The 13,538-nt window shown below is 45.5% G+C and overlaps 1 protein-coding gene across 1 annotated transcript in view; it reads left to right on the forward strand.

Moving 5' to 3' along the window:
* Window positions 1-8,687: 8,687 nt before the first annotated feature.
* Window positions 8,688-13,538, forward strand: part of EFHC2 (EF-hand domain containing 2) — an 82,516-nt gene continuing 77,665 nt past the window's right edge. The window contains exon 1 of the mRNA XM_044283593.1: window positions 8,688-8,744. Within this exon, the coding sequence (XP_044139528.1) occupies window positions 8,703-8,744 (42 nt within the window). The 5' untranslated portion in view covers window positions 8,688-8,702. The remainder of the gene's footprint in view (window positions 8,745-13,538) is intronic.

Genomic DNA, 13,538 nt, shown 5'->3' on the forward strand with positions numbered 1-13,538 from the left:
TCTCGTGCCGGCACAGAAGAAGACAGAAGCGGTAATAAACCACTCCTGTCTTCTCCTCAGGGTCCCTGCTTTGTCTGTCAGCCGAGGCCCGACCTGCTCCTGCTTGATTGCAGGAGCTTTAATCTCAGCGCTGGGATTAAAGCACTGCCAGGACGTGTATATACATGCTAGCTGCACGGGGCATGTGCAGATAGCACGTATATAACCGTATGGCAGTCGGGAAGGGGTTAAGGTGAAAAATGGCAGGGTCCTGAATATGATGTCAACAATAGGTCATTTTCTGATGACACATTCCCTTTAACTCTCTCCTCTTATTTCATTATTCACAGGAGAGGTGTTATCAGTGATAGCCCTCTCTGTGTGTCAGTCACTGACACCTGTACACAGGGGTGTTATTAAGTTCAGAAAAAGCAGAGATTGAAATGTATAAATCGCTCTATAACATGCTGCCTGCAGATTGCACTGCATGTTAATGGTGACAGGTTATCTTTACAATACAAAACAATATATTAAAGGGGTTGTTCACCTTCCTGAGCTTCCCCCCTCCCACCGGGTTCCTGCTCCATCGCTCCCATTCGGGCGCCACAAGTCCCAGGTCTACCCACGTCAACATCCTGTGTGATCAATTCCATCACATTATGGGACCATTTGCATGACCGTGTCCATTTTGCAGATCTACAAAACACAGATACCAATTGCGTGCACACTGCATCTTGGTGCAGACCCATTGACTTCAATTGGTCCGCAATCCACAGGAAGGGCTTCCGTGTGCTTCTGGGTCTGTGAGGCTGTGCCACAAAAGATAAAACATGTCCTATTCTTTGCCACATCTTGTGGATTGTGGATCCATTGAAGTCAATCGGTCCGCACTGAGACGTGGTATGCACGCAGCTAGTATCCATATTTTGCAGGTTTGTGTTCTGGAAAACGGACATGATCGTGTGAATGGACCCTAATAATGTTTTCCAGTTTCCTAATCTATTGTATGGAATATTAAATAGTTCTATTTGAGCTGTCCAACTTGTGCCGCAAAAGACAAGCCCTTATACGGCAATGTGAGTGGAAAAGTTAAAGAGTTTACAAGGTAAGGAGGAATAACTAAAAAAATGAAGGTGAACCTGGTCCTTAAAGCGGTTGTCTGGTTTCAGGAGGAAACCAAACAACCAACAGGTTCTGCCGGAAATAAAGAGTAGGTAAGTATTTACAGCTAACTACTTAACTATTCTTTATTTCGGGCAGTTAAGGGGTTCATTTCTTTCAATATACCTCTTGATCTTCTAGCACTACACTTCTGCCTATTCGGTTACCAGTAAAAATATATAACTTCCTGGAGTTGACTCTCATAGTACGTTGTAAATCATGTATTGTTGGATAAAATACCTTTTGTAAAGGGCGTGGCCTGCACGCTGATGGCGCCGGCTGCTTGATGCTGTAGCTCCAGACCTAAAAACTCCATAACCACCCCAAAGCGGCTAACCCAGCATTTGGGAAGAAACCCTTACAAGCCACATACTTGTCCCATATCATGGGGAAGATAAAAAGGAGGCCAGCCTCGGCTAAACTTGCCAAATTCTTCGGTAAAGTAGCGACCTAGGACTCAGGCCCACTGCGTGCCTCACGGTCTGCTTTTCCGGCCTCACCTGTGTCCTCGTCAAGCCTGCGTTCAGGCTCTGGGGCAAACGACCACATGCGCTTGTCCCCTCATCCACTCACCGAGGGTACGCTCTGCTCTCTCCTAGTTTCCCTCAAAGACGACATGCGAGGGATGATACAGGAAGTGAGGTGAGAAATACAGCAACTTGGAGACCGCACAGCCCACATGAGCACTAGATGGCGGAGCTGGCCTCGTCACACAACTCTCTCATTGACGCAAACAAAACATTGGAGGAAGAGGTCAGTAGACTGCCAAGATATGTGATCTAGAGGACAGACACTGCCGCAATAATGTGCGTCTCCGTGGTGTTCCGTGGGGCCTTCCGACTTGAAGCCCCTATTGAGAGACATGCTAATGGCCGCACTCCCCAAACCCTCAGATATGGATGTCACCATTGACAGCATCCACAGAATTCCCAAACCATTGGGACTAGGCCAATCAACACCCATGGATGTATTGGCTTGAGTGCACTTTTTCAGACCAAAGAGGCCTTTCTGCGTGCTTTACGCCCAAACCCTATGGCCCTATGATATTTTCCGCTGAATTTCTGTTTTCCCTGATTTATCTGCGGCCACTCTGGCTAAGTGCCAGGAATTTGCAGAAACCACCAAGATTCTCCGAGACCACCAGGTCAGATACAGGTGGAGTTTCTCTGTTCGCCTTCTCATCTTCTACAATGGAGTGCAACACTTGTGCCGCACCTCTCAGATAGCCTTTCAGAAGCTCTGTCGACCCGAAACCCTGATGTCCAACAGGACAAGCCTGACAAGCTCTCTCCTGAATGGGACATGGCCTAAAGACACTTCAAGATATTTGTTATACAGGGGGCTCCCCATTTTCTTTGCTACCTCCTGGGGTATGTTATGGATCTGCTGTTTAGTTCAACTTTTACCCCTTTCTAGGTGTGACTCATGAAAGAGTCACATCTCTCAGGACTTCTGGCTCTGCCACACTCTAGGCTGAGTATCTTCTCTGTTTTTTTTCATAGTTTTCTTTTTTGTTACTTTTCTGACCTATTATACAGTGAGGAACAGAAATATTTGAACACCCTGCAATTTTGAAAGTTCTCCCTCTTAGTAATCATGGAGGGGTTTAAAATTCACAGTCAGTCAGACGCCAACTAATACCATGGTCAAGACCAAAGAGCTGTCAAGACACCAGAGACAAAATTGTGGACCTCCACAAGGCTGGAAAGGGCTATGGGGCAATTGCCAAGCAGCTTGGTGAAAATAGATCAACTGTTGGAGCAATTGTTAGAAAATGGAAGAGGCTAAAGACGACTGTCAGTCTCCCTCGGACTGGGGGCTTCATGCAAGACCTCACCTCGTGGGGCATCACTGATAAGAAAGGTGAGGAATCAGCCCAGAACTACAAGGGAGGAGCTGGTCAATGACATGAAGAGAGCTGGGACCACAGTTTCAATGGTCACTGTCGGTAGAACAGTATGCCGTCATGGTTTCAAATCATGCATTGCACGGAAGGTTCCCCTGCTCAAGTCATCACATGTCCAGGCTGAAGTTTGCCAATGACCATTCTTTAAAAATCATACAATGTGATTTCCTGATTTATTTATTTTTATTCTGTCTCTCTGAGTGGGAATGCAACTACAATGTGAATTTCAGACCCCCTCTATGATTTTTAAGTGGGAGAAGTTGCAAAATCGCAGGGTGTTCAAATACTTCTGTTCATCGGGTATGGGGGCTAAAGGTTCTCTCTCTGAATGTTAAGGGCTTAAACTGCCCCTTTAAACGAGCACAGCTATGGCGAGATGCCACTCAGTCCCACTGTGATGTTCTTTTTGTTCGAGACACATTTGTTATATGCATATACGTACAGGTGCTCACACCGCTTATTCCCGCATATATATCACTCTCATACTCTTAAAAAGCGCCAAGGTAGTGTGTTTATAGCTATTAGGCCGAATGCACACGGCCGTGTTCTGCGGCCGAGAGCGGTCCGTGGTATGCCGGGCTGGATTCCTGTTCAGAGCAGGAGCGCACGGCGTCATTGGTTGCTATGACGCCGTGCGCTTCATGCCGCCGCTGCACTACAGTAATACACTATACAATGCACAAGTGATGCGTGAAAAGCCCGTGCACAGCCCCATAGAAATGAATGGATCCGGATTCAGTGCGGGTGCAATGCGTTCACCTCACGCATTGCACCCACGCGGAAATCTCGCCCGTGTGAAAGAGGCCTTAGGGATTACCCCCTACATGGCAATATCAACATGTGGGAGAGAGGGATTATACTTTGATCTCCCAGGCCCACGTATCCCAATCCCGACTAGATTATTTTCTAGTGTCAGCTGACCTGATACACAAAGTCACTTCCTCTCATATTGGATGTGCCACATGGTCAGATCATGGTCCCATCACTGTGGTAGTTGACAATAATGTCCCGAACCCCACTCCTCCACAATAGCGGCTCAATCCATACCTACTCCGATGCCCAACCCGAACGGAAGGCTTTCTATCTTCCCTGAAATAATATTTCAACCTTAATGATGTAGAAGGTATATCTATTACCTCACTGTGGGGAGCTCAAAAGGCGTATATGAGGCGAGAAATACAGCAACTTGGAGACTGCACAGCCCACGTGGAGCACTAGATGGCGGAGCTGGCCTCTTCGCCCAACTCTCTCATTGACGCAAACAAAGCATTGGAGGAAGAGGTCAGTAGACTGCCAAGATATGTGATATAGAGGACAGACACCGCCGCAATAATGTTCGTCTCCGTGGTTTTCCGGATACAGTGGGACCTTCTGACTTATAGCCGCTATTGAGGGACATGCTAATGTCCGCACTCCCCACACCCTCAGATATGGATGTCACCATTGACCGCATCCACAGAATTCCCAAACCTTCTTTCCTGACCAAGCTATTCAATTGTTTCTTCACAACGGAGAACATCCCTAGGGATATGTTATCAGCCACTATAGTCACATTACCTAAACCAGGAAAGACTCCGAACCACCCGGCTAATTTTAGACCCGTCTCGCTGTTAAATGTGGATCTGAAACAATTTTCTAAACTACTAGCAGCTAGATTAAACACAGTCTTGCCCGAATTGGTTGCAGAAGGCCAGGTGGGCTTTGTCCCCAGGCATCAATGTAGAGATGGAACGAGACGTCTTATTAACTTGGTCCAGATAGCGGAGCTTTCCAGGACCCCCACTACCTTTCTATCACTTGATGCTGAAAAAGCTTTTGATAGAGTCTATTGGGGGCTCCTGGAGCAGGTTCTGAGCAAATTTGGAATCCAGGGAAATATGCTGCTGGCTATTATGGGTCTATACTCTGCCCCAGAGGCGAGGGTGTTGGCCTCTGGTTTTCTCTCTGAGCCCTTCCAAATTACTCATGGCACTCGTCGGGGTGCCCTTTGTCACCTTTGGTGTTTGTGTTGGTCATGGAACCGTTGGCAGAGCTCCTCCTTACCAGCACACTGGTGGAGGGAGTTTGTGTGGGATCCTCGGTCCACACCATTGAACTTTACGCTGACGATGTGGTTCTATCCTTTACCAATCCCACCGAGTCTCTTCCAGCTGCACATACCATCCTAGAACATTTTTCAGCTGTGTCCTACTATAAACTGAATGCTAATAAATCTGCTATTCTACCAGTCCAGATCCAGGAGGAAACCAGAGGCCATATCCAACGTGACTATTGCTTTTAATGGGCAGATGACCATATTTCAAATCTGGGCATTCTTATCCCCAACTTGGTAGGGAGACTGGTGCCACTTAATTACCAAGACCTGCAGAGGGAACTGGTGCGTGAATATCTGAGGTACTCAAAACTTTGCTTGTCCTGGATTGCAAGGATTAATACTGGAAAAATGATTTTGTATAGGTTCCGTTACATCCCTTTGCGTGTGCCTAATAGTGTTGAGCACGAATATTTGAATATCAAATTTTTATCGCGAATATCGCCACGAGAATTCACAAATATTTAGAATATAGTGCTATGTAATCGTTATATCGAATATTCGCCATTTTTTTTCCATCTGAACACGATTCCTCTCTGCTTCTTGCTTGTGGGACAATGAGAAGGAAGCAATGTCAAGTTCACACCAATACTTAGAGCACCAATCAGTAATCTGTAGTCAGATGTGAAATTGCACATAATGCGAAAAAATATTCTAATCAATGCCAAAAAGCACAATCGCAAATATATTGGAGCACTTGACTCTATCTAAATATAAAGCTATTCTAATGTTCTGCCGTGCCAACCATTTTCTCCAGTCTCAGGAAACTTATACCAGCTTGAAAAATGTAGCCAAAGTGACCCACACCAGTATTTCGCGTTACGAATTCGCATTACGTGATTTTTACATTGGCGATTTTTCGCATTCAATAAAATAATCTTGAATTCTCAAAATTTGCGAATATATGACGAATATTCTACTAAATATTTGTGAAATATCACGAATTTGAATATAGCTCCTGCCACTCGTCACTAGTACCTAACCATATACTCACCCATCTCCAAAACAGCATGTTACGGTTGATATGGGGTTCCTCCCCGCCTCGAATCTCCAAAAGTGCCATGTTTCTCTCTATCCCAGATCTTCGCAAATATTATATAGCTAGCCTGATAGACCAGACTAGGGAGTGGTGGCATCCGTCCAATCCTCAAAGATGGCTCCAAATAGAGGAGTCCTTTATTAAAGGACATTCTCTCAATGCTTTCTTAGCAGCCCATACCCTAAGCAAGCTCACATATCATCTCCTTCTACTTACCATGCAGACCTCCCTTTTTGCATGGGAATGCCTCCTCCGTTCACTCTCTTCCACCCCATTTCATACGCCAGATTTCCCGCTTACAGTGCGAGAACACCTTATTCCCCATCTCAACCTTTCCTTATGGAAGTCTAAGGGGATTAATTCCATTGGCCAGCTGTACCAGGGTCATACTCTTCTGGAGTTTGCCTCTCTACATAGGTCCATTTCTATTCCCAATTCTACCATTTACCAATACCTGCAGATACGACATTATCTGAACACAATCTCTCTCACCAACACTGCGAGCCCCCCTTCTCTGCTCCACCTCCTATTCTCTGACAAGGGTCTAAACCATAGAGGTCTCTCCATAACCTACTCTGAACTCCCGTCCCCTATGCAGGGATCAAAAGAGGAATTAAACAAATCCTTCCCTCTGAAACAAAGGAAATCTGCCCTGTATTGGTCAATTAAATATTCTCGCTGCATTAACCACGCTGAACAGTGTAGAAAGATTCAATTACGTTGGTATCTCACTCCGGACAGACTGTCCCATATAGTCCCGAACTAGTCTTCCCTCTGTTGGCGCATGTGTGGTTCAAGGGGCTCCCCCTATCATATGTGGCTCCCAGCAGTTTCACCATTATGGAGAGAAGCTGTTGGAAGAGGTCTTGGATGCCCACACTTCCTTGTCTCCAGAACTGGTGAATCTGATCATTGGTCTAGATGGCATTCAGCTATCCTTTTGATGGTTAGTGTCACATATTGTGACGGCTACGCACAAGGTAATAGCGAGACATTGGAAACAACCTGTCACCCCTAACATATCGGAGGTTACCCAAATGGTAAACTTACATATGATGTATGAGCTGGTTTTTGCCCCCTCCTTACAATCCAGGATAAGAGCACACAACCAATAGCTGATGTGGCTCTCTAGCGCACACGCCACTCCGCTGCTGACCGCCTTACTATAAAATAATGTTTACGGGCTCACTAGCCCAGGTGCAGGTCCTCTTTACAGTTCACTCTGGCTGCTGGCTATGAAAACTCTCTCTTACAATTGTACATGCAAAGTACTCCGGTCTCATGTCTTATACTGTATACGTAAATGGATATTTACCAGGGAAAGAGAACCATCTCACTAGCGCCACCTTTTGGATGTGGCTTCCTATGAGTAAAAGTCTGACTTTTTTAGTAGCCTTAGGACAAGAAAAAATAGCCAAGCCAAATATCCATCCGCAGACAGCTGTTTTAGGGGCTTGCCCCTCATAAGTACAGAGTAGGATTCTGTGTGATGCTTTGCATGTAGCTTATTAAAAATAAAAATAAAGCCAGAGGAGCGTGCTTTCTACACCTGTGCAACAAAAAACGTGCCCTAGGTTACGGTCCATCGCAGACCTTCTCCCAAAGGAGGAGTGCCCCCCATAAACCTTTCCCAGTCCCTCCAGGCCAGAAGGCTGAAACCGAGGGTACGCCAAGTCTGTGCTCTGGCTTCCACCTAGGCTGCCACCCAAGGTGTCAGCACGGAGCTAAGGGGGGGGGGGGGGCATCCTGGTTCCACGCCCTGCTGCAAAACCCCCTGAAGAGTCCAGCCTAGTAGTTGAAGCACCTTGGATGCAGCTTAGGCAAGGTACTTAGTGTAGAGACTAAAGGTAGGGCTATTTGGCGACACTGGTCACAGACAGGATGCAGAGTAGCGGGGATCCCATAGAAATGACTTTGATCACAGTGTGAGTCGGAAATTATCCAGCAGTGTTGGATTTTTTGTGGCTTGCGCAGCAACCTATTCATTTCTATGGGATAACCGAAGCTCTGCGATCCTGGCTGCGACAAGGGTGGCATCACCAGTGTTGCTGTGTCGCTCTATCCTTGGTGGCAATGCTCTATGGGAAAATAATATGCTAAGAGGTATTTACCAGGGAAAGAGAACCATCTTGCCAGCGCCACCTTTTGGAAGTCAAAGTCGGACTTTTTAACAAGCCTTGGGACATTACACAGGATACCATATTTCCAGAATAACACTGAACATTTTATTGCAAGTTTATAAAAAGAGAAGCATAAAGTCACCCACACCCACACCCTTTGGTCCCCTCTTGTTTGATTGACAGTGCCCTAGATTTCATAGATGATAGAGTAATGAAATCTGATAGCCAGCATTATGGGTGAACACAATGACTGTTCAGAATACTGGTGACATGGTTAAATAAAGTTGTTAAAAAAAGAAGCTTGAATAGACCAAGTGTCACTAGGTAACCGGCAGAGAAACGATGCTGTCTCCATGGTAGCGGCAGCTCAGTGACCAGGCCACCAGGCACACTGCTGCTGATATCATGGCTCTGCCGTTCCTGCCAGGAAACTCCTTTAACCGCAGTGTAAGTGTGAATTCTGTTCTAATATGAGGCTCTAATCAACAGTTTTCTTCAGGTTTCCACCTCTCATATGACCCAGGATCAGTCCCAGTATCAGACGATCATGCTGTACTGTATGTCACTACAACTCCAAGCGTACTGCAGGCTATCAGAAAATGCTGGGACATGTAGTCTATCCACAGTTGCAGACCCGTGACTGTGTTCTGTAAGACAGATTACATTGAATTTATCAATCTTTTAATGTCTTTTTTCAGCCTTGTTCTGCCGTAAAATCTGCCGCAAATTCCTCATGCACACGAACGTATTTTCTTTCCATGTCCATTCAGTTTTTTTTGCGGACCATATGCGGAACCATTCATTTCAATAGGTCTGCAAAAAAAAAAAAAAAACGGAAGTTACTCTGTGTGCATTCCATTTCCATATGTCCGTATTTCCGTTCCGCAAAAAAAAAAGAGAACATGTCCTATTATTGTCCGCATTACGGACAAGTATAGTACTGTTCTATTAGGGGCCAGCTGTTCCTTTCCGCAAAATACGGAATGCACATTAATGGCATCCGTATTTTTTGCATACGGTCGTGTGCATGAGCCTGAAATCTGAGGCTCATCCTCTGCTACAGATTTACATTGTGCATCTAATGGGGCTATAATCTGCGTGTGGACACCCAGTGGGGGTCATTTATTATAGCGGTTTGCGCTTGTATTTGTCAAATTTATCCTTGTTTGGACAGACTTATTATTTTAGCCACATTTACTAATCACACTGCTCCTGTTTCGGGGTCTTTTTAGACTGGTCAGTTTCATAGTGTGGGCGTGGCTAGTTGTGCATTGTTTCAGTTTATTTATCTTGGTGCGCCTTTTTGAAGTATAAATTTGGCGAAAAGTGAGTCCTATTATTCCTCCGCTCCGGGGTGGCGTACTTCTGTCGCTCTGTGATGTGTGGGACTGTGTGCCTCTTCACAATCATAAAAACGTGTATATGGCTTTTACTTTTTATTTAATATGTGACTTTTTGGGCACATTTGCGCCTATTTTGTACGCCAACCAACCGTTAGTCTAATTGTACACGATCCACCCAAGCCCTGAAGAATACAAAGATGCCTCACCTAGTTAGACTCCTTATAAATACTATGGCTGGTCTAATCGCACGCTGCAAAACAGACGCCCATGATAAATGACCCCCAGTGTGTTTCTGTCCGGTCTCAGAACCTGAACAATAGAAGATTTCAGCGCAGAATACGCTGGGAGATCTGCTTCACGTGAACAAGCCGAACCCTTCTGCGGAGCATGTACTGTAAGCTTCTATTGTCAACAGGGATAATTGACTATAGAACTTGGGACCATAGAGGCAGCGTATGGTTGTGAATGTACAGTATATCCAGGTGCCGCTCTGTACAGATAGCCTTACATCTCTGTATCCCATAGTTATGTTAAAGGGGTTATCCTATAACTAATGTTAATCAGACATCTTATAGTACATAACAAAGCTAGAACCAGCCCTGTACCTAGGGTTACCACCCGGCCGGTATCTCACGGCAAGGCTGGTATTTTAGTGGCCCAGTTGGTGGCAGTAATTTTTTTTATTTTTTTTCTACAAGGACTGTTGTTAATGAGCTCTTCCATTGTGGAGCGCTCATTAGTGCAACCTTTACCCCCCCCCCCCCCCCCCCACTTGTGTTAATTAGAATAAAAAAGCACTCACTTCCTCCATTTGCTTGCGCTGCGGTGAACACTTGCTGCTGACTGGAGGACAGGACTGTCCTGAGCTTCCAGTCAACAGTGAGTGTTCCCCGCAGCGCGAGCAAATGGAAGAAGTTAGTGCTTTTTTTTTCTAATTAACACAAGTGGGGGGGAGGCGGGGGCGGTAAAGGTTGCACTAAGTAAGTGAGTTCTTTTTTTTTTTTTTGCAGAAGCAGAGAAGGCGGCACTAATGGGAGGTGCATTATTCTCACTGGGGGCACTAATGGGAGCATTATTCTCACTAGGGGCACTAATGGGAGCATTATTCTTACTGGGGGCACTAATGGGGGCATTATTCATTCTGGGGTGCACTACTGGGGCCATTACTCTTACTGGGGGGCATTAATGGGTGGCATTAATTCTGGGGTGCACTAATAGGGGCTTTACTGGGAGGCAATAATGGGGGCATTACTATTACCGGGGGCACTAATATTGCTGTGTGGCACTAATGGGGGCAGTATTAATTCTGGGGGACGCTAATGGGAAAATTAATATAATTGAGAGGCACTTATGAGGGCATTATTAATTCGGGGGGGGGGGGGGGGCGGGGGCGCTAATGGGGGCATTATTAATGCTGGGGGACACTAATGGGAGCATTAAAGAGGTTATCTGCCACTAACAAATGCTCCCCCATATGCCGGGCTCCTCACACTGATTCTACTTACCTGGCTCCCTGCTCCCAACGCCGGTCTTGGTCCCCGCACCGCTGCTTTTCCCCATGCGCGAATGAAAACATCCGGTGTCGGGGACAAGCCTTCCAAGTATCGCCGGTGACACTAGGGAGGCTCGTCTCCGTCACTGCCTGCCATTGGCTGCCCCCTCCTGACACCGGATGTTTTCGTCATCCGCGCACGGGGAGAAGCAGCAGTGGCGGTGCGGGGACCAAGAGTGGCGCGGGGAGCGGGGATCCAGGTAAGTAGAATCAGTGTGAGGGGTCCGGCATATGGGGGAACATTTTTTGTGTGTCAGATAACCCCTTTAATATTACTAGGGGCACTAATGAAGGCATTAATATTACTGGGGGGCACTAATGGGGACATTAATATTAATGTGAACCACAGTATGATTAACACCCTGTGTTAAGCCACCCCCCCAGAACCACAGCCCCTATTGGGGGTGTGGCTTAACTTGGCCGGTACTTTTTGTTGGGAAAGGTGGCAACCCTACCTGTACCTCACATGGGTATGGCTGTGTATTCAGAGACAGCTGTCGATCACTGATAGGAGCGCCTCCTTGACTTCAAAGCTCAGAATGAGCAGGAATGTAAATGAATAAATTACAGGTTATAAAACTATAGATCAATCTGCTCAGCTCCTCCTGCTCTATCACATGCTGATTGCACTGCATTTTCATGATGACAGGCTCCCTTTAAGCAGGAAGCCCATGGATTTAAGAATAATCCATTGAGATGAATGTAACTGATTTCCAGTCGCAGAATTTTTTTTTAAACAGAATCTTAAACATCCCCATAGTCGTCTTCATCTCTTTATACACTTATCAATTTGGTTTTGGTTCATGTATCAAAAGTGTGATCTTGTGACCCATAGTAGAGGTTCAGCTTTTATTTCCAGACACAGGGAAAATTTCAGCCTGAGGATCTCTGATTGGCAAGATGATTGGTGTCATTTTTAGACGACCCAGACTACACTGAATTGGGGTCAAAAGATCGTTACTGATCAGTCATCCTCTATACAGTTTGCATATTGATAGCATCATCTCCACTCTTTACAGAAGAAGATGTGTTGCTGATAAACCACTATATTTGGTGCCCCATAAAAGATGCGATCACCCTACAAACAAACATTTTGCCAATTTCTCCTGATCAGTCGCATGTTTACATGGGGCAATGATCAAGAACTAGTATTTTTACACCGGCCCGTGTAAAAGGGTCCATACTTTGCCCATTATTGCTGTGTTAGTAGGTTCTTCTTCCAGATGCTTGTGGAGACATGGGTTGGTACCAGACATTTTATTGTATGTTAGCAGTCATTACTCATATGGCTGCCTGGTGAACTACAACCGGTACGTTCAAATGTTAAAATTCTACCAGTATACAAGTAGTAAGACCCCTAGAGGCTGTAGACAGTGTATAACATATTTCTTCATCCTTTCTCTTTTAGGTTTAAATTCACACCTGTGGTTGAGGTTCCAAACAAAAGAAAAAGGACCAAATTCCACCAAATGCTGTGGTATTTTGTCCAATATTCATGCTAAAAACCTGATGGACCCCATTATAGTGAATGGGATCTGCCAGGTGCCAGCGGTGTCTAGTATTTATTGGGTCCAGCAATCCCAGTACTCTGTTCCTATGCCAGAGCAGAATACTGGAAATTTGTCCACAGATGTTAACCTAGCCTTAAATGAAAGAGCAATAAAAACTGTAACAAAACAAAAAAGGGGTGAACTTGACCAAATCAGAGATACTTATAATTAGTCATAATCCCTGAGGTGGGCTGGCGTTCTCAATGTTCTGCCAGCTCGAGTAACATAAGATGTTTCTTCATACACATCTATCTGGCCAGACGCCTCACCCAGATCTTCAGCTAGAAGTGTCCCTGCTGCTTCCTTGCTTCTACTTGCAGTCTCATTGATTTGAATCTCAACATACTGTTCAAAGGGACATGTGTCATCTCATTCTTGAGTTTTTGCCAAATGTCTCAAATTTCTCCCCATTCGTTTACCTTACCTCTGTTACAATTCCATAGAACCGAGGTCCATGTTTCTGAACTACCTTTGCTTTTTGCCAGTGTTCTTCATATTTGCCGGCTGGCTACATTGTGTGAAGATCGGGCAGATCCTATAGAGATTCATTATGATAGAAGACTTGCCTATCTTGATTCCTCTTCTGTTTGGCTTTAATATTTCCTATAAGCTTTGGCTTTAGCAGATGATTAGCAATTGGTAAGAGAGACATTGCCTGCTCCTTAGTCTCTTTGCTGGGCTATTGTCTACATCTTGTGAGAGGGTGTATCTGTGTTCCAGTATAGATAGGTACGGAAGCACTACGGAGTGCTTCAGTGGGATTTCGTCCCGTACTTCCGTTCTGCAAAAAGATAGA

Source organism: Bufo gargarizans, chromosome 3, assembly GCF_014858855.1.
Source record: "Bufo gargarizans isolate SCDJY-AF-19 chromosome 3, ASM1485885v1, whole genome shotgun sequence".
Taxonomy (NCBI): domain Eukaryota; kingdom Metazoa; phylum Chordata; class Amphibia; order Anura; family Bufonidae; genus Bufo; species Bufo gargarizans.